Source organism: Podarcis tiliguerta (assembly GCF_965153285.1).
Source record: "Podarcis tiliguerta genome assembly, chromosome: 4".
Classification (NCBI taxonomy): Eukaryota; Metazoa; Chordata; class Lepidosauria; order Squamata; family Lacertidae; genus Podarcis; species Podarcis tiliguerta.
In genome coordinates this window covers 54005044-54030761 of record NC_139537.1, presented here as the reverse complement: position 1 = coordinate 54030761, position 25718 = coordinate 54005044, and the positions used below count along the sequence as shown (strand labels likewise).

Here is a 25718-nt window from a genome sequence, read left to right as displayed (position 1 = left end):
ACATTTAAAACAGTAGCAAAGGACCCCTCCCATTCCCTTTCCAACACCATCTGATAAGTTGCGCAGTGTGTGTGTTGAGAAAAAGTGGGGCAATCAGGGGAATGAGGTGAAAGCAGACAGCAGGTGTGGAGGGACTGGGGTAACTGGCTATTCAGGCCTCTTCAGGGCAAATTGCCCTAGGCGCCTTGAAACCCAGCAATGCAATGGTCCTTGGTGCTTCATTCTCCGCACTAAATTCATTTGACGTGCACAAGTACACAAATCGTCTGCATCTTCTGCAATAATTCTCAAATTATAAACACTGTTCTCGAGAAAAACAGAAGGATTATTATGCAGAGCAAAGTCAAAATGAGAAAGTTTTTTTTTTAAAAAAAGCGACAACAACAATAACATTTTGCCACCCTCCAAAAAGGACTGTCCTCTCAGTAATATTTCAGAAGATAAAAACAGAGATGAAAAGGTTCATCAACTCAGGGTGTGTGGGTGTGTGTTGGAGGGGGATTATTGAAACCCTTATGTATAAATGAGGCTTGATTTTACAAATTGAATTCAATGTATTAACTCTTGAAGGAACCATTTTAGTCTCTCCAATTCCCTAATTCCCTACCATTTCCTTAAATGAAATGTGAAGACACAAAAAAACTACCAAAGCATACTTGCAGCTCCTATTCCTGCCTTTTAAAGGTTCTCTCTTTGATAGTTTCTACTAAAACCTATATTACTATGGTAACCTAATGCTTTCATGGGGAGGTGGTGGTTAAATATGAACAATTCTTAGGTGCCAACAATTGCATGTTTCAGCTACGTATAGGATTTTATAAAACTTACGGAATTAATCCTCAAAGACAGAGTTTACCTAGCAAGAGGGTTTTCCAGTAAGGATTAGTTGCAGAAAACTTAAACGATTATCTCAAAAGAAATAATGATATATATATTTCTGGCCCTAGCAAGGTTGGATGTTAGCATAACTACTGATTTCACACTTACAGCAGCAAAAAAAAAGTTATATATATATATATATATATATATATCCCTTAATGGTGTCTATGTAGGAGGCTTAGAGAAGTTCTAACAGTAATTGCTTCCATCAGCTTGAAATGTGAATAAAAAACCTATGTTGGCTGGACAACTCATTTATATTCAAGTGCCTCTTTCCCACTTTCACTTTTGCATTAACAGTAGCCAGACATATATATATTTATAGCATGAGAGATGCTCAAAAACAATTCAGACCTCACAAGTGGAGACCAAAGCTCCCATTCTCTTCATGTGTATTTTAAAATGAGGTCCATCTCCATCCCCATGGAGCTGAGAAAATTATAACAAGTTACTTTAACATCATCACATTTATTTTAGGAAACCCAATTATATTAAAATTAAGGATGAAATTTGATGGTGTAGACTACAGCATAGTACCTTTGTGATAAAAAGCACTATAAAAGAGTGATATGCTGTGTAAGTTGCACTTCTGCTTGGAAATATAAATCAAGCCATTTGGGAAAATGAGACATTAAAAGTATTAGATAGAACTCTACACAGCTAGAGTCTGACTCAACATCAGGAGGAACTTTCTGAAGTTGTGAGTTGTTCGACAGTGCAGCGGACTCCCTCAAAAGGTGGTGACTCTTCTCCCTTGTAGATTTTTTAAGCAAAGGTTGGATGGCCACCTGCCATGGATGGTTTAGTTGAGGTTAGTTAGTTTAGATGGTTTAGTTGAGATTCCTGCATTCCAACTCTACAATTCTATGAAATCAGTGCAGTCAACGCATTAAACTGAACTCTACATTTTAACAAAGGAGCCTACAGGACACAGAAATATGGTACTATTCCATACTTTGACTTACTAGCAAGGCACAAGCATCTGCTATCATCAGCATATAAAACACATTGTTCCAACCAGAAGGAGAGAGGAGACCAGCTAACAAAGGTCCCAGAGCAGCACCTAAAACACAGGACACACGGGTTAAAGCAATACAGTGCAAGAAGCAGTACATATGACAGGCTGCATAATATTTTATACATTCCTGAGATTTCAACTTCGATAACATATTCGGAATTGGCTTCTAGATATGTCACCACTGCTTCATGAAACCACAAATATTCCTCTTGAAATGGGATAGGACAGAGGGCTCATCCACACCTACTTTTGCTCTGCATTTCTAGACAGAGGTCTGGACTTTCCAGGTCTGACCGCTTTTCTTTTTTGGCCCTCTGCTTTTCCTGCGAAAACCAGTTATTTACTGCTGAATCGAAGCAAATGGTCATCCGTGGAAAACCGGATTTGCCATTTGCTCTGATTAAATGGTAAGGATGGGTTTTTCTGGGGAAAACGACAAAGCGGGGGGGGGGGGGGGTAGCGCTCTGACATGTTCCAGGAAAGTGCTTGGGTTTCCATTGAAAAGTAACTGAGGGGTGATGGGCACAGATTTCCAGGTCTGCAGCTACACTTAGAGTCATTCTACAACTAGACCCATCAACTGAACTTTTGTTCTTAAGGCAGATATTTTGGGAGCGAAAGCTTACCTACTGAACCTGTTCCATCAATGATAGCTGTAACAGTGGAGAGTGCTTTTGCATTTCCCTTGAGACTTTTATGGGTACCCTTTAACAACAAAATGTTCAAACCTTAATAATGTTAGCACAGATAGTAGCAATATTAACAATCATTTCTCATTTATACAGTTCCGCTTTTTTGAGCTCCTAGGACAAAGAGGTGGAATATAAATGAAATAAATAGTCTTTGTTTCACAAAGCTGAATGGGTGGATCTGGAGGTGCTCAACCTATATCAATCAAAACTAGACATTACAACAGTTTCTCTTAAATGCTTTTGCATTTGGGCCATTTCTGATGTTCCTCTATCTTGTAGTCCCACTACCACCTCAGAGCAGCAAGCCAAAATTCTTACACACAGTTGTGTTGAGTAACTGTAGACTGGGGTACTTTTCCATTACTGGGAAACACTGGCCTGTGAGCACTCCAGTTGGAGAACAGCCTTTACCAAAGGTGTCATGGACTTTGAAGACACACGAACTCAGGACGCAAGGGAGAAACATGCTAAGAGGAAGGCACGCTTGGCAAATCCACACCACGATCAACTCCCACTTTCCCCACTGTGGAAGGACGTGTGGATCCAGAATTGGCCTCCACAGTCACCTGCAGACTCATTGTTAAAACCGTGTTTATGGAAGACAATCTTACTTGGCTACGAGTGATCGCCAAAGAAAGAAGACTTTTCCAATATTTAAATTAAAGGATAAATAAAACATCTTTTCTGAACTCCTCCTTAAAACCATATACGGGAACTTGCATTAGGTCAAGACAGGGGCCTTTCCTAGTTTCCTTCTTCTCAAATTGTTTCCTATTGGATTATACACCATAAACCCAGTTGTAGATTAGTGAGGATCTTCTTCGAGGGGCCATTCAATCCACACACTTCAAGGCTAATGGAGAGAGGAAGCCACACTGGCCTATGGATTCTGTCCTTCTCTGGAACATTGTGCCTCTTTCTTTCATGTGTCCCTGTTCTTACTAAAACGAAAATGACTAATATATTATGAGAACTAACCTGAACATTTAAGACAGATAGATACTCACCAAGTCAGCTGAGACAGCTGTTGTGATCAACGCATAAGGGCCATTTACAAGAGCTCCACTGATGAGCAGCATAACTTGAAATGAGATTAAACACAACAACCAGATTTTCAGAATTTGTGCTCGCTCTAACAATACATGGAGGGTGAAAGATCTATTAATCAATGCACATTTATTTCAAACAGACGAGTTAGGAAATTATAAACAGTGGAAGCTCTGTTTTCCAAAATACCTTATAAGGTAAAAAAAAATGGTCACCCAGTAATAAATAGCCAGTAGATTGTTCTTGGTGTATATTTGAAATGAAAGCATGGGAGAAGTTACGTAACAGAGGGGACTGGCATTCTTATCCTCATTTGACTTATTGGTAAAACTGAACTGACAAGCAGACATTCAACTTAACACAGCCTTGGAAATAAAGGATGAGAAGGCATGGATAACAGAAAGAACTGGGGGCAAATAAGAGCAGAGTGTTGTGTTGTAGTCTGCATAAGACACACTGCTGCCATATCTGCCCTGCCTTGCCTTTTGCCACATTTATTTGCCGATTGTGAGGCAAATGATGGCAATCAGTCCTTGTACCTGTCTCTCCCACAGTGAGAACAAGCACAGAACGCAATAACTTGCTGCTACTGCTTACTTTGGACCTTAGTAGAACCAGTAGGCCTCCAAAGGCAAAAGAGAGGCACACAGTGAAATCCTATGCAAGTCTACCTGAGGTTAAGTTCAGTGGGACCAGCTCACATGTACGTAAGTTGGCAGAGGATTGCAAGCAAAGGATGCTATCTGCAAGCCACTTGCTGCTGAGCTGTACTTCTGAGTCTGTCAGTCCTGAACCTCAGTGGCTAATTCCTATTTGCTGCTAGTGACTACGCAACTCACAAACAGCAACACTGCAATGATCTACTTACTATATTAGATCCCTCCAAAGCAGTAATTACTATTTAGGTATACTAAGTAAAACTATGGCTGAAAATTATCTGTACTATTTATTTCCAGTTCCAGATTGTCAGTCCCAAGTAAGGAAGTAGGAAATATATTTAAATGCAGTGGGGAAGAAAGAAATGGAAGTATGTTTTGTCCATTTGCCCCCCAGACATTCACATGATTACTATCGGTTGGCTACAGCCCCTCTGTGTATGTGTTTTGAGACTACAGTAAGGAATTCATACACCAACAACAACATGCACTGAATTAAGGGAGTAGAGCTAATTCCACTATCTCCCATTAGCTTTTGCAAAAGGTAAGCTATTAGCAGAGAAGCAATTTAGGCTCCAGATCACTGATGTTGCTCTGATTGATATGCGAGATCGTGCTTCATGAGCTACACTGCTCTCACAAGCAGATGATTCTCGATTGGGGGAAAAACCAACAACAACAAAACAGAACTGGTCTATAAATACCATTAGGAGCGACCATCTTAGACCTATGTTCAGTACTTATATTTTATAATATATTATGAAATACATTCCCAGATATATTTTTAATCATCACAAATAGGTTAAAAAAATAACGCTAGAAAACAGAGAACTCACCTATGGTGGCCTCAAAGCCCATTTTACTGATTGCTGAAAATAGGTATAGCTAAAGTAGACATAAAGCAACAGTTAGCTCAACTCATCATGAAACTTTAACTTTTCAATAACAAGATCAGTTGTCTTTGCTGGGTATCAATTAATAAATCTGCAGGCCTGACAAAGCGACTATAGATCTCTGCTATGTAGGATGCAAGGCGAGTTCTAGGATTTTATAGTAATTTTCACATTAGTTAAGGCTAATCCTTCAAGGGGGAAAGAGAATCCTTATGTTTCAGTGGGGAACAAGTCACTTAAACAGTTACAACAGAAGAACATTAAAAATCCACCCCTTCATCGCTAAACCAGCACCAGCTAGCAGACACATCTAATTTTATCACTGTAGTTGAGACAGCAGGCCGTACCGTGGGTGCTGCAATCAAAAGCATCATGCCACAAGTTGTAGCTCTTTTCTTCAGTCGGTCTGATATTATGCCTGCCAAAATTCCACCTGTGGAAAAAGATTAGGGGAACTGAATCTCTAAGTGAGGACATGTTTGCAACTACATTAGACACTACCCATAAAGGGCATCCTTTTGTTTTCTTAAAGAAGTGCCCTGCATATATTATTCATCAACAAAGCCAGTAGTACTATCACCAATAATTTCTACAATGTAATTGATCAAAGTGGAATAAATAAGAAGGGCTCATCTAGCCCGGCATCCTGTTCTCACAGTGGCCAACCAGATACCCGTGGGGAACCCAAAAGCACAAATGCACAAAATGTCCTCCTCCTCCTCCTCCTTCTTCTTTTAGAACACACTCCTGTGGTCCCTCAGAAAGTGTACCAGGGACCTTAGGAAGTTTCAGATCTCCTGAGGATGGAGTTTCAGATCTCCATCCTCAGGGGACGCAGAAATAAGTTTGAATTCGCAGGGGGAGATCCAACCTCGTAAGGCCCCTCCCAGCCACTGCGGAAACCTTGACAGACCTTGCTTTATCAAGAGGTATCAGTTTGGTCAATGAAGGAAACAGGATGCTAGAGCAGACAAATCTTTGTAGGGCTCATGTATTCCCATTTTTTTCTACTCTGTACTCTTTCATTGAGTAACCTTTTTGTTGTGAAGGTTCCAGCTACCACTTTTATGCGGAATGTATTTTCCCCATAGTCTCTTCAGTTTCGATCTCTACATGCCCACCATCATTTCCCACTGGACCTCAGCACAGACATCCATGCGATAGTAACATCCTGACTAAACTACCATAATGCACTCTACATGAGGCTGCCTTTTAAAGGTGCTTCAGAAATTGGTTGGAGCCTGGGACTCAAGTCTGAACTGAAAGTACTGGTGTTGACCTTTAAAGTCCCTATCAGGCAGGGTTCATCCTTGGACACTTTCAAGCGGCTTTAAAAACTTATATTTTTTAATGGCTTGTTGCAATAAATTGTGGTTTGGCTGGAGATTTGATAATCTTGTCTAATTCTGGTAGTTGCATTATTTGGTACTATGTCATATTTTGCTGGAGTATTGTTGGTTTTGATAAACAGTGGGTTCAGGTGATCAATATAGCAGTGTTAATTGTATTTTTTTTGTCCGTATTTTGATATAGTCTGTAAATTGCCTTGGGAAGAATGTTATTTTTGAAGGGCGATAGATAAATTTGTTAAATTAAAACATTTCTTGCCAATGTCTGAAATGGAGCATAGCATAGATAATACTCTTGTTGATTCCTGACTGTTAATTTCAACCAGAAGGCAAGGCTCTCTTGGTGGTCTCTGCTCAGAATGAGGAGTACAAGGGCCTGTGAATAGGCTTTTTGATTGCTCTCCCCACTGAGATGTAATTTACCTTGACAGTGTACTTGTTTTGCACACTTCTTTCATAAGGCTTTAGAGGTAGAGATCTGTGATGGGTGAAGTCAGTATTGAGTACGATGCTACTGCTATATAAGTTATGTAGGTATTTAGATGTGAATTGAGTTCAATATTGTATTACTTTTGTTGTGCTCCACCTGCTACAAAAACCATCATCTGATTAATATTCTCTCTCTCAGCTCAGCAGCTCAGTTTGTCTGACCAGTTCCCACCACCTGCTTTTCTCCATAGCTCTTGCCTCTGTGTTTAAGAATATCAAGTCAATTCAGAAACATATAGATTCTGTGTGTGCAGTTTTAAAGTATCAAACACTAAGTTGCAAACTTACCAAAAATTCCTCCAACATCAAATAGTGTGGATAGATCGCCTGCTCGTTTAGCATCAATATGTTCTGTCAGTGAAGGAAATAAAAAAATACAGCAGGAATTGCTTAGATTTTTTTTCAGGAGCTACAAAACTGGCTGACTGCTCCCTATATGTGGGGGTCTTGTGTTCATGATGGAAGAAAGGCAAGATATAAGTTTAACAAGCTGGCAGGCGGCACTAAGAATTAAGGTTATATATTATAATGTGTACAAAATAGGTATCTGTTCCAAGTTATTCAGGGCAAACCCAGATGTGGTGTGGGAGATCCATGACTAGTGTTTTGTTTTGATAACTAGCAGCCCTATGGGGCATCTTTCAAGGCTGCAAAAATGGTGGTCTGGAAATGGGTGCTTTAATCTTTCCCAGGGTAACTCACCAACTTCCAAAGCTGCTATTAGCAATTACATGGTTGGAAGGGGGGATCTTGCTTGATTTTGCAAGGCATCTTTACTATACTCTGCAGAAGCAGCATTTTGCAAAGTATAGTAATGATGCCTTGCGAAATCAAGCAGGAAGGCCCTCCTATTACATCAGCTGATAGGAGGACGCAATTATCATTAGCACTGGTTTTGTGTACACAAGAGGTCTCTTTGTGTGAGCGAGAGACCCAATTACTTGCTTTAACCTCCGAGTATCACTGTGAAGGGGGGGGGGCTCCACTGGGAGGAAGGGCAGGATATAAATTATAATAATAATATCCACCTTGATAATACTATCCTCCCTTTTGTCAGCCATTACTTCCCACTGTAGCAGGAAGGTAAATGGCATTTCCGTGTGCTCTGGCATCCGTCATGGTGTCCCGTTGCGCCAGAAGTGGTTTAGTCATGCTGGCCACATGACCTGGAAGGTTGTTTTAGGACTAACGCCAGCCCCCCTTGCCTGAAAAGCGAGATGAGCACAGCAACCCCATAGGCGCCTTTGACTGGACTTAACCGTCCGGGGTCCTTTACCTTTTTACATTTACCTTACTTCATAATATGTTTATCTTTATGTGGATCACATATACATGATTCTTTAAACACAGATACTTACCTACATTTGTGATGTACAATGGAAGCCAGAAAAGAAAAGTGTAGCTGACCAGTTTGGCAAATAACAGGCAGAGAGAGAATTCTACAACTCCCTACAGAGAACAGAAGATAAAATAATTTTAATTTTTTTAAAAGCATACTTTTTTTATTCCTCCCCCCTCCAATTTTAAAGGTACGACATATTCAGGTGCGGCTTATATTCGGGCCAATATTCATCATTGAGTTTCTTAGTCATTTTATACAAAAAAGAAATTTCTCAAAATGACTTAAAATAATATACAAACAGGAAAAAAAATATTAAAAGGCAAATTTAGAAAGGCATACAAAATTACTAAAATGCTCATCCAGCAATACAAAAAGCAGGAGAAATCCCACTAGAAGGCGAGCACCACAGGTTAACTCAATCAGCAAAATATTGAGTCAATAAAAATGTCTTAGCCTGTGTTTCTGTGGGGAGAGCATTCCACAGATGAGGAGCCACAGCTGGAAAAGCCAATTCTTCGGTAGCTGCCCTCCACATTTCCATTAGATGAGACACACATGAGCCCTTGCTGAAGACTGCGAGGCCCAGGCTGGTTCATGGTTCAGATATTGCACACAACCAGTGAGGGGAAAAGGTACCTCCGATTGATGCATTATGCTTTGTTTCCATGGCATGGCTACTGTCACTGGAGAAGCTGATATAGTAGAAGTTGTTACTATTGCTATTACTTTCATCTTCTGAAAAATATAAGGGCCAAGCCTCAGTCCAGATTTGAAGATGGCAACGTATACTCACAGGTATTCGCAAAGCTCCAGAAAAACTTATAGCAGACTTCCTGTTTTCAGTTTCCTCACAGCCTCCATTGTTATGATTCAGTGACTTGTTGCATTTCTCATTGTCAGGGAGCAGGCAGTGCTTCTCTGGATCCTACAAAACATCCCATCAAGTTCAATGAAAGCAATAAACCAAGCCACTCATATATTAATGTACTGTTAACATGAAATAATTTTGCATTTTAATAGGTTAATTGGAACCATAAACTAATATTGAAACACCAATGGCTGAAGCAATTTAAACTTACTTATGGAATCATGTTACCTGCCGCAAGACCTATTCCCATATGACATATTCAACTCGACAAAAATGCCATTATGTATGGATTTCACATGGCCTTCTTAGCTAGTACTTTCTTAGGGGAGGTCTTTCCTCGGGATATTAACAGAATTAGCCCATGCCAAGAGGTGTTTTCTTAGGAAACACACTAACTGGACAATAGGACATACCAGCTCCATATGGAGGTAGGTCATTAGATTATGGGTTTTTGGAGAAAAAGTATCTAGGCAACATCTCATGTATTTGAAAGTGTAGGGTGATTAATAGGAAGACATGTAAGCACACCGCGAGCAAATCAGAATGAATGAAGGATGGATGCTCATTTTCATATAACCACCCACAAACAAATCAGAAAGAAAGAAATCCCAATGAAGACTGGATGCAATCTGAGCACCCCATAAGCTTTGTGCCTGCAAATCAGGATGAACGCTGAACAAACAGGCAGTTTGGAGGAGCCCTGAGTCTGTAGGAAGACGTGGAAGACCTTGGCCAAGGATAGTTGCTACTGCTCCCGTTATTATGAACTTTCTTGACCAGGTTTTTGTGCATAGAATCTGTGTACCCTGTTCTCTGTGTGCAGAGAGCTAAATCATTATCCACATTTGGGCGGTGCTGTTAGTTTTACAATCAATAAGATATTGCATAAGCCACTGGGCAATAAATTTTGCAAAAAGAAAGATACTGCTAAACATACCTATTGCACTGCTAACTTCAAGCAAATAAATACATATTTACACGCCCTCCAACATCTCGCAGGATAAGACAGGGCCACTCTTGCATACACAAAACATCCCTGTTCTCATACTAATTGAGGCAAGGAAGAAGGGCTACCCCTATGCTATCCATATAATCAATTATCAGTAATCAATATATTCATATATGCTCACACATAATCAGGGCTTACAGTATTTTATAATCCATTTTGAATCAAAGGGAAGCTGTGCCTTAGCTAACTGCATACTGCTTGAAACAGCAAAATTAGGAGCCGACCTTTCCCCTACAAACATCCGTGTACCTTGGACAAGGGGGAGATGTGAATCAGAGATTCTGGTACAAAATCCCCTCAGATACAGGCTAAATTAATCCACAGAACAGGAAGAGCAAAACCACAAAATCTCCAAACTCCCTGTCCTGTCATAACTAGGGGAAAGGTTAGACAGAGCGCCACTGCAAGCAGCGGAAAGCAGAACTAGAACTCTGTGCTTGACCAGGAGCTGGAAGCATGGCAAGGAGCTTGCTAATTGGCTAATTTCGCTGGCGATATCGTGACTGTTTCATGGTTGTCTCGTGATCTATGATTTGCTGTGATCTGCTCAGGTATAAAGACCTCTGGATTTCTGTCAATCGGGGTCCCAGTTCCTTTTGGAAGAGATTCCAAACTGGGTCCTTATTGCCTGGCAATAAACTTCACCTTCTAATTCTCCACTACTGAGTCTGCCTGATCCTTACTGACGCCAAGAAAGTACCTGCTTACGTTCACGTGCTTCATAATGATCTATTATTACTCCTTGCTGAAAGCTGCTGTCTGCATGCACACCCACATTTCTCTGCAATGCTTTCTAAACCACAAGTGTCCTCTGTTAAAACTTGAGAATGCATTGCTTAAGCACACAATGAATTTGGTTCTGATTAAATAAAATAGCTGAAACTGAAACACATTCACTGAAATTAACTGTCAGGATATGCAGTTGCACAGGGCTTGAAGGGAAGCTTATGCACATGTGCATATATACTAACATTCTTTTAAAAATACAACTTCCAAATCTTCCCAAAGGCAGAAGGGACAAAATAGAAACACTGATTTACCAAGGGCAGATAACAGAAGGTCACATCTGTCTCTCATAAACGGGGACAGTTGGAAAATATGTGATTAAGCAAATGTTGCTTCATGCAATCATCCCCCCTCAAAGCATTAAGGTAATTTGCTTAAATATGAATTCATGCAAGCTTTGAAAAATCTAATTATGAAAGTATTTTTGATTTACCCAAGATAAGCTTGTTTTCTTAGCGCTTAATTCTGGTTTCTGAATGGTGTATCTATCTGGCCCATTCATGTAACTTTTTGAATTCTGAAAGATATTTTTATAAAAGATATTAAGAACAATCCTACTACAATCCTACTTGAAGGAAAGCCTTATTAAAATCAATGAGGCATCTAAATAAACATTCGGATTAGGCTTCAGTCTTTTTTCTCTTTTAACTGCAATGACAACTGGAAAGCTTGGTAATAACATAAACTCAGATACTTTCCCTTATACTGCACATGAGGCAAACATATTTAGCCCATTCATCCAAGCCCGTGTGTTTTTTTTGTGTGTGTTTCATGAACACTTCCTTATTTTCCACCCCAGATTTTTTTTGGGGGGAGGGGTTCACACAGGTTTATTACAGGAAAGTAGTGCTTTCAAGCCTTTGAGGTGTACAGAAGTCTTTCAAGCTGAAGGTTCAAGAAAAAGGTCCTTTCTCCTTTATGTACACCCACCATACCCCACACATGCTGGTTGAAAACTAGTATTGTGAAACTGGAAATGGAGAAAATGCAATTAATGAGGTCCCTAAAAGCCATTACTTACACTGGATGATGAACTTGTACAGTTTGCATCCCTAGGATCTGAAATAACACAACAGAAACACAGAAATTCATGGATATCTTCCAAGCGCTCATGGAAATGTTTATGGTTTGTTTTATAAAATGCTGCTAACACACAATATCTAAAAATGCATGATTATCATGAAAGCAGGCTTCTGACTGGATGCAAATTTTAGTAACTGCATTGTGTCAACTCCAAGTTACCCATAACCTTGCTTTGCAACCAAACCTGGAGGTGAAGATATAAGACTGCAGAATCACATGCGCATTCTTCTGCTCCATTCATCCACTTACCCGGCATGCACACTCAACCTCTTTTTTTAATGCAACACAAGCTAGAGCATTTTTGTGTGTGTGTGGTGTATGAACAATATTGATCAATTACATTTATCGCAACCCAGAACCTGCTCAGTTTTGCATAAATTCATTTCAGAACAGGTACTTACGTTCAATAAGAAACAGGAAGCAGACAATCCCCATTAAAGCTATTATAACGCCAGGCACCACAAAGGACAAACCCCAGGAGGTAGACACCCAATAGCCAGCTATTAGGGACCCTAAAATATTCCCCACTGAAGTGTGCGAGTTCCATAATCCCATGATCAATCCTCTCCTATAATAAACAAAGGAAAATGGTCTCTTTTAGAACTTTTCATCAACATTCATTTTACCCAGGTGAGACATTAGTGCATTTAAGTTTTCAGTACTTGAAATACTTCGAGATGGGGGGTGTCTGGGTAGATTTTGTGTTGGGTTCTGATGTGCTTTCCTATGTATGCAGGACTGGCCAAAGAATTTAGCCTGCCCAAGGTGAAGGACAAGATGGAAGCTCCTCATTCCCCATTCAGATGTTGTTGACCAGCACGGCAACTGAATTTTACTTTAGCACTATTGTTGGGATAGCGTCCTCCACCACACCAGAGAGTAGCAGGCTAGGATAGAGGGTGCAGGGTAGGCTAGGTGGCACAACACAGCTGTGACCTCCAACATCTTGCCATCATTCATTCACCGCCCTGCCTGGCACCCGCTTGCTACCTGCTCAAACAAAAAACTGCAGTGCAGCAGAAGTAGCACCTGCATGAATCATGTGAGCAGAGCAGTGCCTGCTAGCATTTGTGGCCTATGCTGTCTGCCTCTCTGCCTGCTTGCTTAGAGAAGAGCATTTCCAAGCAGCACTCCCCATGACATATTGGAAGAAGGCAAGTAGATGAGACCAGCCCAGGTCAGCAACAAGCAAGCAGCCAGAGAAACATCTGGGAGCAGTTACTTCAGTTTGTCTAGTCTCAGGGCTTGCTCTGGGCTACTCCTCCCTGCAGTCCTGAAATGCAGGTTTGTTCAACTTGAAGTGCTCCTATTCAAAACCAAAGTAGCAGACAGGAACAGGCACATGACCAGTATGTATGGCTGGCAAAACCTGTGAGTAGTCTTGAAGAATGGCATCCTTAATCTCCAAGACATTTCCTATATTCTCAGCTAAGTGCTCCAGTATCAAGTAGGTTGTGCCTCTAACATGCCTTTATGCGTCAACAAAGACCACATATACACTTCTCATGCTATCACCTTTCCCTCAGGAACTTCAAATCGCTTAATATGTTACTGTCTTTGATTACACTAACAAGGAATGTTAAATGGCACAACTTCACTGTAAAACATAGCTTTTAAAATCTGTGAGTTACTGAGTTATGAGGCAGACTATTTCACTTAGTTTGCAATGTGTCCAACCCCACCCAAGACAAACAGATTATAAAAGATTTACCTTCCTTTCCCAAACCAGTTGCCAATGCAGGTAACCACACTGGGCCAGCCAGTAGTTTGCACCAATCCATTAGCCATCTGAAATTTGAAAACTTTGCAATAGTAATCTGTTTCACCAGATAATGCAGTGTGTCCAAGAAGCCAAACAATATTCAAAGTTGTGTTAAACCTCATTGTTATATATTCTTTGTTTCCTAGACAGCAATGTCAACTCTCCCCCCCCCCCACTTGCCAGTCCCAATGATCGCAAGTGAATAATGACCATCCATTTATTCCCAAATGCTCTAGAGCACCGTTCCCCAACCTGTTGTTCTCCAGGTGTTTTGGATGGCAACTTCCATCAGCTCTAGCCAGCACAGACAATGGTGAGTTGCTGGGAGTTGCAGTTCAACACACCTAGAGCGTGCCAGATTGGGAAAGGCTCCTCTAGAGCAGCTTCCACAGCTCGTGGGCTGCCAGCATGAAAGAGAAGTCATAGACTTCCTAACAGGTCAACACTTAGTAGTGCTTTCCCTTGCCAACACATTTTAAAGTTCCTGATTGTGCATTGGCAGCTGCTCTTCTAGTAGGCCCACACCTGATGTCACAGCTAACATCACGTGTGAGGCAGGTGGGCATGGATGAAGGAAGACAGCTGCATGGGCCAAATCTGAACCCCTAGTAGGTCAAGATTGGCCTGCAGGCCAGAGGTTCCGCACCCCTGCAGTATCCTTTGGAACAGGAGGTGCTATGGACAGGTTGTCATGGGAAACTATGTGGATTTTGAGGCAGTTTCAGAAAGGCAGTTCTTTTTTTGTCATGTCTGAAAATTCCAAGTGAGAAAAGAAACATAGGTGTGCCTACCTGAGCCACAATGTAGAACCACAGGCTGTGTATATTATAGAAGTAACCAAATCCAAACATGGCAGTGAAGAGTCCACTGGCAAACATCCCTCCAGTGAGATAATACCGGATAGGCAAACGTTCACCTATTATGCCACTTTGAATTCAGGCAAAATAAAAAGGGATTGATTTTTGAAGCATGCTGAGCATATATAACCCAAAAAATCTGAAGCTATTACATGGGCATTTGCATGGTAAGCTATGGTCAAAACCCAGAAAATGCAAAGTTTACCAATAACATTGTAGTAGCATTATAATAAAAAGAACAATTTGAGAAACTTTACAAAGTTGCGTTATCATGAGTTGTTTGTATTCAGTTTTCATATTTCAAGCAAAACCTTTTGGTTTGTATTCAGTAACAAGAATCGATGTCATGAGCTGATGGTGCTCATCTGAAATCACAATCGATTCTTCTCAGCCACATTAGGGACAGGATTTGAATTTATTCCTTTTTAAGCAGCTTTGGTGAGCTACTGTAATAGGGAATATTCTGTACTCTAGAATCTACATTCCTAAATCCTAGGGCACACAGTCTCCTAAATTTTAGTCTTTTCAATAATTCCTTCCTTCGCTCCTCAAAAGCTTGTAAGCAACTGAGCACAGTAGAAGATCAGAGATTAAGCAATCATATATTTACAACTTGAAAGCATGAAAAAGGATTTTTAAAAGAGTAAAAGAATTTTACCTCAGATACATCCCAACTGCATAAGCACATAGGAATGAATAATCCAGGGCTCCCAACAACTGTTTGTAGTTGCTCTTATCTAGGAACACGTTTGTTAAAGTTCATGAGATGGAATTTTTAAGGCACAAATACATATTCAGTCTCTTTGCAACTTCAAAGAGGGATTCTTGCAGGTTAAAACAATAGTTTGCTCCCTAAGCAAATTCTGCTTAATCAAATTATATACCTGCACAGTTTGTACCATTCATGAATAAATTGATCAGTTTGATATAACGGGCATTCATTATAGGCTCCAGAATTATACCAGGCCTTTAAAAAGTGGAACATCTTGCACAGCACAAGATTTATTTTCACAGGTGAAGTTTCAAACATGCCTGAGTCTCCCACTAGCACTGTTAACAAAGTCTGGGCATTCTCTTCCCCCTATTGCCAGCCACCCTGCCACACAAACCAGTTCCTATGTGCAGGAGTGCGCAGAACTGTGAGGAATTGCAGAACAAAACAATACAATTTCCCCTTTAGATTATATTCCAGTTTATGGTGGTGGTGGTGGGGGATAGACTACTTACCGAATGGCTCCCAACCACAGCGTGACTCATTAGCAATTTTTTTAACAGGCTGAATCTGGATGGCATATTCTTTGTAGGTGTTATGCTCAATAACTTGTGGAGTATTACAGTGCTTATGTAGTTCTCCCTAAATTAAAGTAATACAATTAATCTAACAGAACACCTCATTGCATAGAACCAAATAAACTATTTTTACTTTACCAATATTTCAAATCAGGGCCAGCCCACCCATGAGGCAAGTTGAGGCTGATGCCTCAGATGGCAGATCTGGGCCCGAGGAACATACTGCTTACTGCTGCCGCCACCTCCTCTGTGCTTCCATGTGTTCTCCCTGCTGTGCCCATGGGGTGCAGAGGTGCAGGTGAGGGCACAGGCAGAGCAGCTGCACAGGCCCAGAACTGTGAGGGGCTGTATTGGAGTGTTTTGCCTCCAGCAGTAAAACATCCTGGGCTGGCCCTGTTCAAAATAGGTTTTGCTGTTTAGAAACATATACAGTCAAAATGCTTTCTTTCCACCTTAAAAAGGTTTGAATAATAACCTCAATGAAATCCAACTTTGCAAGCTTTTTTTTTAAAAAAAAGAAAATTTAGTTATGTCAAGAGACTGCAAATTTCCATGAGGCCTCATCCTTCTTATGGATAAGCAATAAGAGACAAAATTTGACAGAGTATGACTCAATCACTTGCATGCCTCGAGTCAGTTTTCCATACAGTAAAGAGTGGGGCTAGTAACAGAAATCAAATACAGGCAGAAAGTTGTCAACATAAGCAGATTTTAAATAGAACAACAGAACCATGCTAAGCTCCAGTCAGGAGCAGTGAGGCAGTGTGGCTTGGCCTCTGTATCCAAAGGTGGAGAGGGAAGCTACTTCATTCTTTTTCCTGTAACAGTTCCAGTCTAGCTGGAATGGTTTTGTTTTGGATCCAGCAGATCAATGGCAGCCCTGCTCCACTGCCTTGAAGAAATGTGATACTGGTATATTTCAAAGGTTGAAATTATGTATTATTTTAATAGTCTAGGCTATATATAATTACATATTGTTGTCCAGGAACACTATAACTGCCATGTTGGAGGTTTGGTTGTGTGAGTGTTCCTCTAGAGCGTTATTTGAATGCTGAACAAGTCTGCAAAAATAATATATTAGTGCACTCCAGATGTAGCTGAACTACAACTCTCACAGTATTTTTTCACTGGTGACACTGGCTGGGGCTGATGGGAATTAGGAGTCGAACAGCATCTGGAGGGCATGGTATACTTATTCTTGATCCATTCATTTTGTTCCTAGTTAACATGCACAGTTCTGGATGGATGAGGAACAACTGTAGAAACATGCTTGTGTGGTAGTGGTTAGAATATCAGACTAGAATCAGGGAAAATCAGGTTCAGATCCCCACTCTGACAGGAAGCTCATTGGCTGACCTTGAGCCAATAGCACTCTCTCAGTGCAAGCTACCAGGGGTAGGGGGTGGTAAGGATAAAATGATGAAGGGGCTTGAAAAAACTATGTATACCACCCTGAGCTCCTTGGCAGAAGTGAGAGTGTAAACAGCAAAATAATAAAACAGAGAGATTGTGAATTAGCTAGGACAGAGAAAGCAAAAGATGAGTAAAGGTGAGACACAAATTGGATCCCAATAGAATTGGTTGCCATGGATTGAAATGTTGAGCCTTAGCAACATGATTATGGTCTGGGTAGGAATTTGATTACCTGCTTTGAACATGAGCAGACAGTCTGGCAAAATCTGAAGATTGAGTACATACTTATTTTCAATTTCACAACACTATAAATGACACTTTTGATTTGCCTTTGTACACATAGCCTTTGTACATTTTCACAGATCATGGGCATCTTGACAATGAGACATCTACTTACAGTACACACAGTGCAGAAGCCCTTGTAGAACTGGATGTTCCATGTGGGCTCTCAATCACTATAAACATTTTAATGTCTTTTTATTACTGTACAATATTTCATATTTTATTGCTGTATTGTAACGCATATGGTAACAACACTTTTATGTAGCTTTAAAATGTACTTCCTTGTGTGATGTCAGATATGTTAGAAAGATATTTCCTTGTTACTTACCTTAACTATACTGATTGGTTTCCTTGATAAGTGGAAACTAGCATACAGCATAAAAGTCAGGACAAATGTGAGAGCCCTGTACCTGTGAACAGAACAAACATTTATAATTCCATGATTTGCAGCTATACACTTGCAATCCTTTTAGGCTGTTCCATTGTTATATCCAGTTTCTCTTATTTATTTCCAATATTTACACTGAGGTAGAAGCTAAATCAAACAAGAGTGAAAGGTTAACTACAATAGGTTAAGCAATTTCCGTTTTCATTGCACAATGCTCTAACCATGCCAAAAAACAAACAAAAAGGTACTAAGATGAACAGTTGTGCCTTTTTATCTTTTCCAGAAAATGTTAATTATTATTAATGAGGTTGGGGTGATGAGGTGGGATGACTGGGGCTGGGGTGGTAGGGTGATCTTTCAAAGCTGCTACACGGACACATCTCCCACCACCAGCAGTTAATTCCTGGCAAATGTCAGACACAACTGGGATCAAGCCCAGAGGTTGTGCCAAGAGGTAGCCACCAAAGCTGCTTTGGCTGGTTGAGTCAGAGCAGCTTCCAGGAATCGGTGGCAATTGCTGCATAGCAGTTCTGGGAGGCGTGATAGCCAGATGATAAGCACGGCTGCCAGCTCTTCAATCTGCTTCTGTAGCTTTCACCTTTCACAGAAGCTTGATGACCAGAACATAAGTGTTGTCACCTGCCAAACTCCATGCTGTGGCTTTTTTTTGCACATCATGGTATTGTTAAAGGTGTAAGAGAAGGCCAATTTCTTTCTGGTCAGATGACAACCCTAACCCTAAGTATACCTGGGTTCAAGGAGCAAGAGGGGGGCTTGTCAAAGTGGAAACGTGTCCCATAGTTATACTGCAATATTAGTTAGAAATAAGTGTGTGTGTGTGTGTGTGTGTGAATATCTATCTATCTATCTATCTATCTATCTATCTATCTATCTATACACACACCCGCATAAACACACCCACACACCAAATTGGAACTTCACAATTCAGTTTAAAGGAGGACCTTTCTCTTCCCAAACACAATACAAAGCACAGGTATCCTTTTCAATTTTTCAAGCATAATAGTACAGAGGTACCTCGGAAGTCGAACGGAATCCGTTCCGGAAGTCTGTTCGACTTCCAAAACATTTGGAAACCAAGGCGCGGCTTCCGACTGGCTGCAGGAAGTTCTTGCAGCCAATTGGAAGCCGCGTCGGACATTCGGGTTCCAAAGAACATTTGCAAACTGGAACAATCACTTCCGGGTTTGTGGCATTCGGGAACCAAAACATTTGAGTTGCAAGGTGTACATCAACCAAGGTACGACTGTAGTGATGATTATAATGTAAAGCCTATACAGAAATACACCTTTAAGCAAAATGCATCACTGTTCATTCTTATGAGAACTTAATATTTGAATTGAGATTTATTTAAGAGGAAGTCAAAGCCTGACCAGGCCAAAGCAATAGACTATAACTTACCACTGGTCTCTTGTGAATAAAGTGAACAAGCGAATCCCAGGTGGAAGTTCAGCCATTTACTTGAGTATCAATTTCAGATATTAATTATTCAGGTGCTTCAGGTATTGGTTCCAGGTTTTCAACAGAACCAACTGTCACATTGATTAATGTCCTTTACATTTCTCCTTTGGTGTCACTGACCATCACTATGAGTGGCTGATTCTTCTTCCTGGTACATATTTTTATAAGAAAAGTGTTACTATGAATAACCACACCCTAGGCCAACCCCAACATCTCTCACCACCAAAGGAACACAAGCGAACACCAAAGAACCTGCACAAACGCTGACACCAAATCCTACATATAGTAAGTAAAATAGAAACATCTCCACCTGACCCCATCTCCCCCCCCCCTCTTTCCCCCTTTTCTTCCTAATGTCTTAGCAAATGAAACTGTTTTGTAAAAATGTTACATGGGGAAACAAATACGAGAGAGAGACACTGCAAACAGTTTTGTAAATCAAGAAAATCTTTAATAAAAAAAGAAACAGACCAGAAAAGAAAAGTGTTACTGATCATGCTACAACAATATTTCTCAGCTATGGTATTTATGAGAAGAGAACAACAACAACAACAAAAAGTAAATTTGAAAGCAATAATTTTAATGCAAAGCATTTTTTTACTATTTTCATGCTAATATAAGAAATAAAGAAAACAGAGGGAAATAAAAACATGATTTGAAAGAGATGACCATCAGAAACAAAGATCACCCCAGTATTAAAATCTATACAAGCAACTTGACAATATTTAACCAATCAGTAATCTTGCCCACTTGTTAATGCAACCAGGATAAACATGCCCAAGCTGTGTCGACCTGAGCATCACAATTCTGGAGCCAGTTTCTCAAGGCAACATGTACACATGCTACAATCCTCAATCCAGCTTCATTGTTGGAATGTTCACCTAAAACACTATGAACTGTTCGCTATTAACTGCAAACCTGCTGCCAGACCACACTAGAAAATTTCAACTATATGCATCTCAACATATGAATTAAACGTTTACACTTACCCCATAGTGTGTAAACCTTCCAAAGGGTACCATACTGTATGTATAGTAAATTAAGAATAGAACCCATGGTACAACACAGGGACAGGAGGAGGCAGAAATGCAGTCATTTAGTCAGGCTGGCATTTATTAGCTATGGAGGTTAAGTGGCAAGAGAGCCGGTGTTCTGGATGTCTCTAGCAGACTTGCCTTAAAAGTGGTGTCAAGGTTGGGGTGTATATAAGAGACTGCCCTCAAAATACTTTGCAAACTTGTCACAACAGGGTGTATGTTCCTGAAGCTTGACCTTTAGATCAAACTGCACGACCCTATAAAGCACTGAGAAGGGTTGCAAACCAAGCAATGGAGTTTCTGCAGGATTAGAGTTTAGAAACTATTTTTTATTTTTATTCTGTTGTTGCTGAGGTCTCCAAAACCATCTTCCGGGAGGAAGAAATACCAAGGTAAAACTAAGTTGTTCAGTAGCACCTGGTATTCCTTCAAATATTTGTTTACATGTAGTAGCGCTTGAAGATTAAGACCATGCTAGGCTGCACTTTACAGATCTAGTTGCCTTAGAGGCAAAATGCCATAAACTCTGCTATATGGAATTCTTTACAAGAGACAGAAGAGCAAACAAAGCAAAAGTCAAGTGAAGAACAGTTTCTCTCTCACAATACCCTGTAAGTAAATTCTAAGCAAGTTGATAGTCTACACTGCAGGGCATGTATGTAAACAGCCTCACTGCTTCTGCCTTCAGGTTAGCACCTCTTACCAAACTGAATCCAGGAGTTTGGATTTGCAAACACCAACTAAACACATCTGAAAAAGTGCCTTTTGTTTTCATCTCAGCTCTTCAGAAGGATCAAGCTGGTGAAGTGATTGTATCATATCTGAAGAATAGTACTGCAGATGCATGCAAATAAATGTGCAAGACATGGGGAAATAGTGCCATCGATGATTGGATCTGTTAAGCTCAGTTGTGTAACCAAGATTCTTTAGAAAAATATCTTGAATATTCTACATGTATGGTCATCTGTCATAAGACACAACTATGCAAATTTGTTTAGGAACAAATCCATTGCCCTCAAGCTTCTTCTGGGCTATGACTCCTGGCAAGGGAGTGTCCTCTGGGTGATTTCCCCATGAATACAACTTCCACCTGCAGTACACCAATAGGTGGAAGTGAAATCTTTTGGCCCTGCTTGAAATACTTTTGCACCTAAAATGGCACCTCCCATGACAAAAGACTAACATTAAATGACAGTTGGGTGCTCTTTAATGGAACCCCAAAGGGCTCAGTGATATAGGAACTGTCCCTGGTCCAATCCCACATCTCCAAGTAGGTCTGGGAAAGTCCCCTGCCTGGAATCCTGAAAAGCCACTGCTAGTCCATGTCGATACATACTGACCTAGATGGACTAATGATCTGACTCACTACAAGACAATTTCCTGTGTTCACTTCACTAAAGTGGCTTGCTTATTTATTTAAAAGACTATACTGAACATAGAGCACTTTGACCATATTGGGACACTTAACCTAATAATATAGAGGGGAAACCACAAATATATACAACAGTAATAAAAGCAGTCATAACACCAGATTTTAAAGGATTGAGAGGGGGGGAAGGTTGGGGTTGGGGTTTTGTTGTTTGCCAAGAAGGCAAGTGAAGTTCCTGGGGAGGGGTTCTGCAGAAGCTTACACCCACCCACCCTTCCTTTCAATCAAACTTAATGGGAAAAATGAGCTAAAGAGCATCACCATGGGATTCTATGCCTGTGTCTACTCAAAAGCAAGTCCCACGAAACTACATGGGATTTATTCCAACATTGCAGGGGGTTGGAGTCCAGCCGTTGGACTAGATGACTATCGGGGTTCCTTCCAACCCTACAATTCTGCGATTCTCTTCCTAGGTTATAAGGGGGCACAGGCTTGCAGCCGGAGAGGCTAATGGCATTAAGTTATCTGGAGTCTGTGCCCTAAAAGAGTGCGCGCGCGTGTGCGACAGTGACGACACAAAGCAAGCGAGCCCAAACGCGCTCGCGCGCCCCAGCCTCCTCTTCGTCGCCCCCGCATTGATGTCCATCAAAGGGGAACTCCGTTTCCAGGCGTCTCCATCAGCGGCAGGTGCAGCGCCGACCGAGCTGCCTCCCCCTCAGGGCTCAGGCAGAAAGGAGCTGCTTCCTAGCCGAACGCGCCCCCGCCCCAAAGCTCCCGCCTTCCCCCTGCCCGCATTGTTCCTTCTCGGAGGGTCCCACCTGAAGGGACGACGACGACGACCGTCTCCTCACCTCTACGGCTCTCTGGCGCTCCGAGGCGGAGGCACCGTTTCCTGGCAGCCTCGGCAGCCACTTCCTGGTCGAGGCGCCGCTCCCGGGCGCGGTCTCGCTTCATTCAAGCCGAGCCAGTTCTGGTGCGCTGCTGCTACAAATAGTGACAGGAGAACCTGCTCTGCTCGCCGCCAGGGCCGCCTCCCTCTCGCTCTGACGGCAGCAGCTGAGGAAGAAAGGCGCTCCCAGGCAGGGCCCGAGGCGGCAGGGCTCAAAACTGCCGCCAGAGAGAGAATCCGGCTTCCTGATCATAAAACCGTCTTCGCCACACCACCAGGGAACTGGTCTTGCGAGGGAAGCTCATAGCCATGCCATTTTCTTTTAAAGAGATGGCTGGCTGCGTCGACTTGGCAGCTGCCCGGCAGGCAGAAACCCAACAGGGGCAGCTTTCCAAACCACGCCAGTTAAATGTCTGCCACGAAGCTTATGTCTGCAAAACAGACGGCAACCTTAGTTATGCATATTATGCCCACTCACTTCAAAACTTCCCTATCAGCTTGCAAATGCAGGACATCTCTGAGGTGCCTACGGCAGTGACAACTGAAAAGATCGTTTTCCTGAACACATACAATCTTTTTCTCTCGCTGCTAACAAAGTCAACCCAAATACATAGGAGATTGCATCAGTGACTTTTAAATCTTCTAAGCCGAGTATGCGCAACGACTGAAGCTCAGTGTTCCTGTAAGTTTCTTTTTAGCTCATAAGCTAAAAATACTAGCTTACTGCTGCTGTTGTTATTGATACAGTGCTCCCAGAATACATACTGTTTTTACAGTGTAAGTATAAACAGGACAGAGAACAAGAACCCAACTGTACACATGTTTACTCAGAAATAAGTCCTGTTTAGTTAAATGGGCATTACTTCCTAGTATGCATAAGAATGCAGCCTAAAGCTGTAATCATGCACAAATTACCTTGGAGTTGTACTAAGAAGTATAGAGGGGCTTCTGTGTAGATATGTATCAGATTGAATCCTAGAACATAAATAGTATTTATGGTCCATGAATAAACAAGCAAGCAAACTGGCTTCAAGTTACAAGAAAGGAGATTCCAATTTCCAACTAAACACTGGGAAGAACTTTCTAACAGTCAGAGCTGTTCAACAGTGAAATGGACTCCTTCAGGAGGTTCTGGACTCTTGTTCCTTGCAGGTTTTTAAGCAGAGGCTGGATGGCCATCTGTCATAGATGCTTTAGTTGAGATTCCTGCATTCCAGGGGGTTGGATTAGATGACCCTCCAATTTGGATTCGATGAAACTGAAGACTAAAATCCTATGCACACTTATTGGGGCGTAAGTATCACTAAATGCAGTGGGATTCACTAACAGCAAATATAAGAAGGTTTGTGCCTGAGGCTACGTGCACACATTTTATTCTTGAATCAATGGAGCTTGAGTACTTGTTTTTTCTACATAGTTCACACACAAAATATAGTTCACTTGCACATCTTTTTGCTCCTGAAAAGTGCTTTTTGATTCAGCACTAAAGAGCAGATTTTCTGGGCAAAACCACTTGGACCAGTGCCTAGAAAGCACAGTACAAGCAGAAAACCACTCTGGCCTATACTTTCTAGGCACAGGACAAACTTAAGTATGGACAAGCCATTAATGCATTCCACATTCACCATGAAGTGCTGACTTGTTGGTGTGATTATTCCAGAAATCAGCTCACGTTGAGCAGTATACTGTGTGATGAAGCAGGGGCCAGAAGCATACCCATAAAGGAGAGGTGCTTCATGCATATATTAAACTATACATATGTTAAACTATGTTCCTGTGGTTCTGATCAGATTATGTTGGCTAGTGATTACACATTGTTCGTTTTAAGTTTTGTCTAATATACACTTTCTCCAAGATACATTAAGGAGCCCTTATATATCCAACAGCACAATTCTGTTGTTTTAGAATAGGACTTACTCTCAGCTGAGTGTGGGTTGGGGCCATAGCTGTCAACTTTTCCCTTTTCTTGCGAGGAATCCTATTTGGAATAAGGGAATTTCCCTTTAAAAAAGGGAAAAGTTGACAGCTATGGTTGGGGCTGGTAGTGCACCAAAACAACTGCAGGGGAACCAGTGAGTGAGTGTAGTTGCATGTTCTGGCGGTACTAAAGTGTTCTGCAATTTCCTGCAACTGCTCTCATGACTCTGCTCTATTTATATTTTCCCAAGTTGCTGCTTCTAAAAGCATAAGAAACCTGTCCTAACGTCTTTTCCAATGTTGCTTTTAAATGGTTAGCTGCACATCAGAGTCACGTTTGTTTTACTTTTGACTTAACTGTTTAGGGTTGTTTTGAATACATAAGTACAAATACATCAAAGGTAAAACTGGAGTATTTTTAGAACTGGCTCTACATGAAATCAAATTAACATCAACATATGAAGTACCACTTTTGGATTTCAACAAGACAGCTCTCACTTTTAAAGTGAAATTTTAAAAGCTGCATATACCACTTGCTTGACCAGGATGACACATTCTAATGTCAATGCTAGTATCCACTCAATGAGAAGGGCGTGTGCTGACCTGTTTCCGCAAATAGACCATTATTATGCACCATAAATTGACTGGAATGCCATGGACTACATCCCGAACAGCAAAACTATGCTAAATTGTATTGCTACCTCTTGTGAAAGAAGTACCATCCCCTGATAAATCCTTTCCAAAGGCAGTAGCATCAACACACATCCCACATCTTCTGGAAGCGTGGGCGGCACTCCAGACGCCTTGGACTACAACTCTGTCCAGCCCGGCTCGCACGGGCAGACGTCGTCCCTCCTGCGCAGCGCCGGGGCTTCCCTGGCCAATCGGGAGAGAGTGCGAGGCACGGTTGCTATTAGCGACCGC

At 41.3% G+C, this 25718-nt stretch overlaps 1 protein-coding gene across 7 annotated transcripts in view; it reads right to left on the bottom strand.

The window, feature by feature from the left end:
- SLC37A1 (solute carrier family 37 member 1) overlaps nucleotides 1–25666 on the bottom strand; it is a 30614-nt gene extending 4948 nt beyond the window's left edge. Inside the window, exons 1-18 of one of the 7 annotated variants that reach the window (XM_083437357.1) lie at nucleotides 25496–25666; nucleotides 19523–19730; nucleotides 18044–18125; nucleotides 15958–16084; nucleotides 15389–15467; nucleotides 14665–14800; nucleotides 13823–13899; nucleotides 12513–12679; nucleotides 12050–12087; nucleotides 11462–11545; nucleotides 9159–9290; nucleotides 8382–8472; nucleotides 7312–7374; nucleotides 5533–5618; nucleotides 5129–5177; nucleotides 3597–3670; nucleotides 2524–2602; nucleotides 1845–1942 (exon numbers count right to left, since the gene is read on the bottom strand). In XM_083437357.1, the coding sequence (XP_083293483.1) occupies nucleotides 1845–1942; nucleotides 2524–2602; nucleotides 3597–3670; nucleotides 5129–5177; nucleotides 5533–5618; nucleotides 7312–7374; nucleotides 8382–8472; nucleotides 9159–9290; nucleotides 11462–11545; nucleotides 12050–12087; nucleotides 12513–12679; nucleotides 13823–13899; nucleotides 14665–14800; nucleotides 15389–15467; nucleotides 15958–16084; nucleotides 18044–18125; nucleotides 19523–19578 (1518 nt within the window). In that variant the 5' untranslated portion in view covers nucleotides 19579–19730; nucleotides 25496–25666. Of the gene's footprint in view, nucleotides 1–1844; nucleotides 1943–2523; nucleotides 2603–3596; nucleotides 3671–5128; nucleotides 5178–5532; nucleotides 5619–7311; nucleotides 7375–8381; nucleotides 8473–9158; nucleotides 9291–11461; nucleotides 11546–12049; nucleotides 12088–12512; nucleotides 12680–13822; nucleotides 13900–14664; nucleotides 14801–15388; nucleotides 15468–15957; nucleotides 16085–18043; nucleotides 18126–19522; nucleotides 19731–22309; nucleotides 24391–25495 lie in introns of those variants that run through there. The other 6 variants (XM_083437355.1, XM_083437354.1, XM_083437356.1 and 3 more) reach the window with 6 other exon arrangements.
- Between the last annotated feature and the right edge of the window lie 52 nt (nucleotides 25667–25718).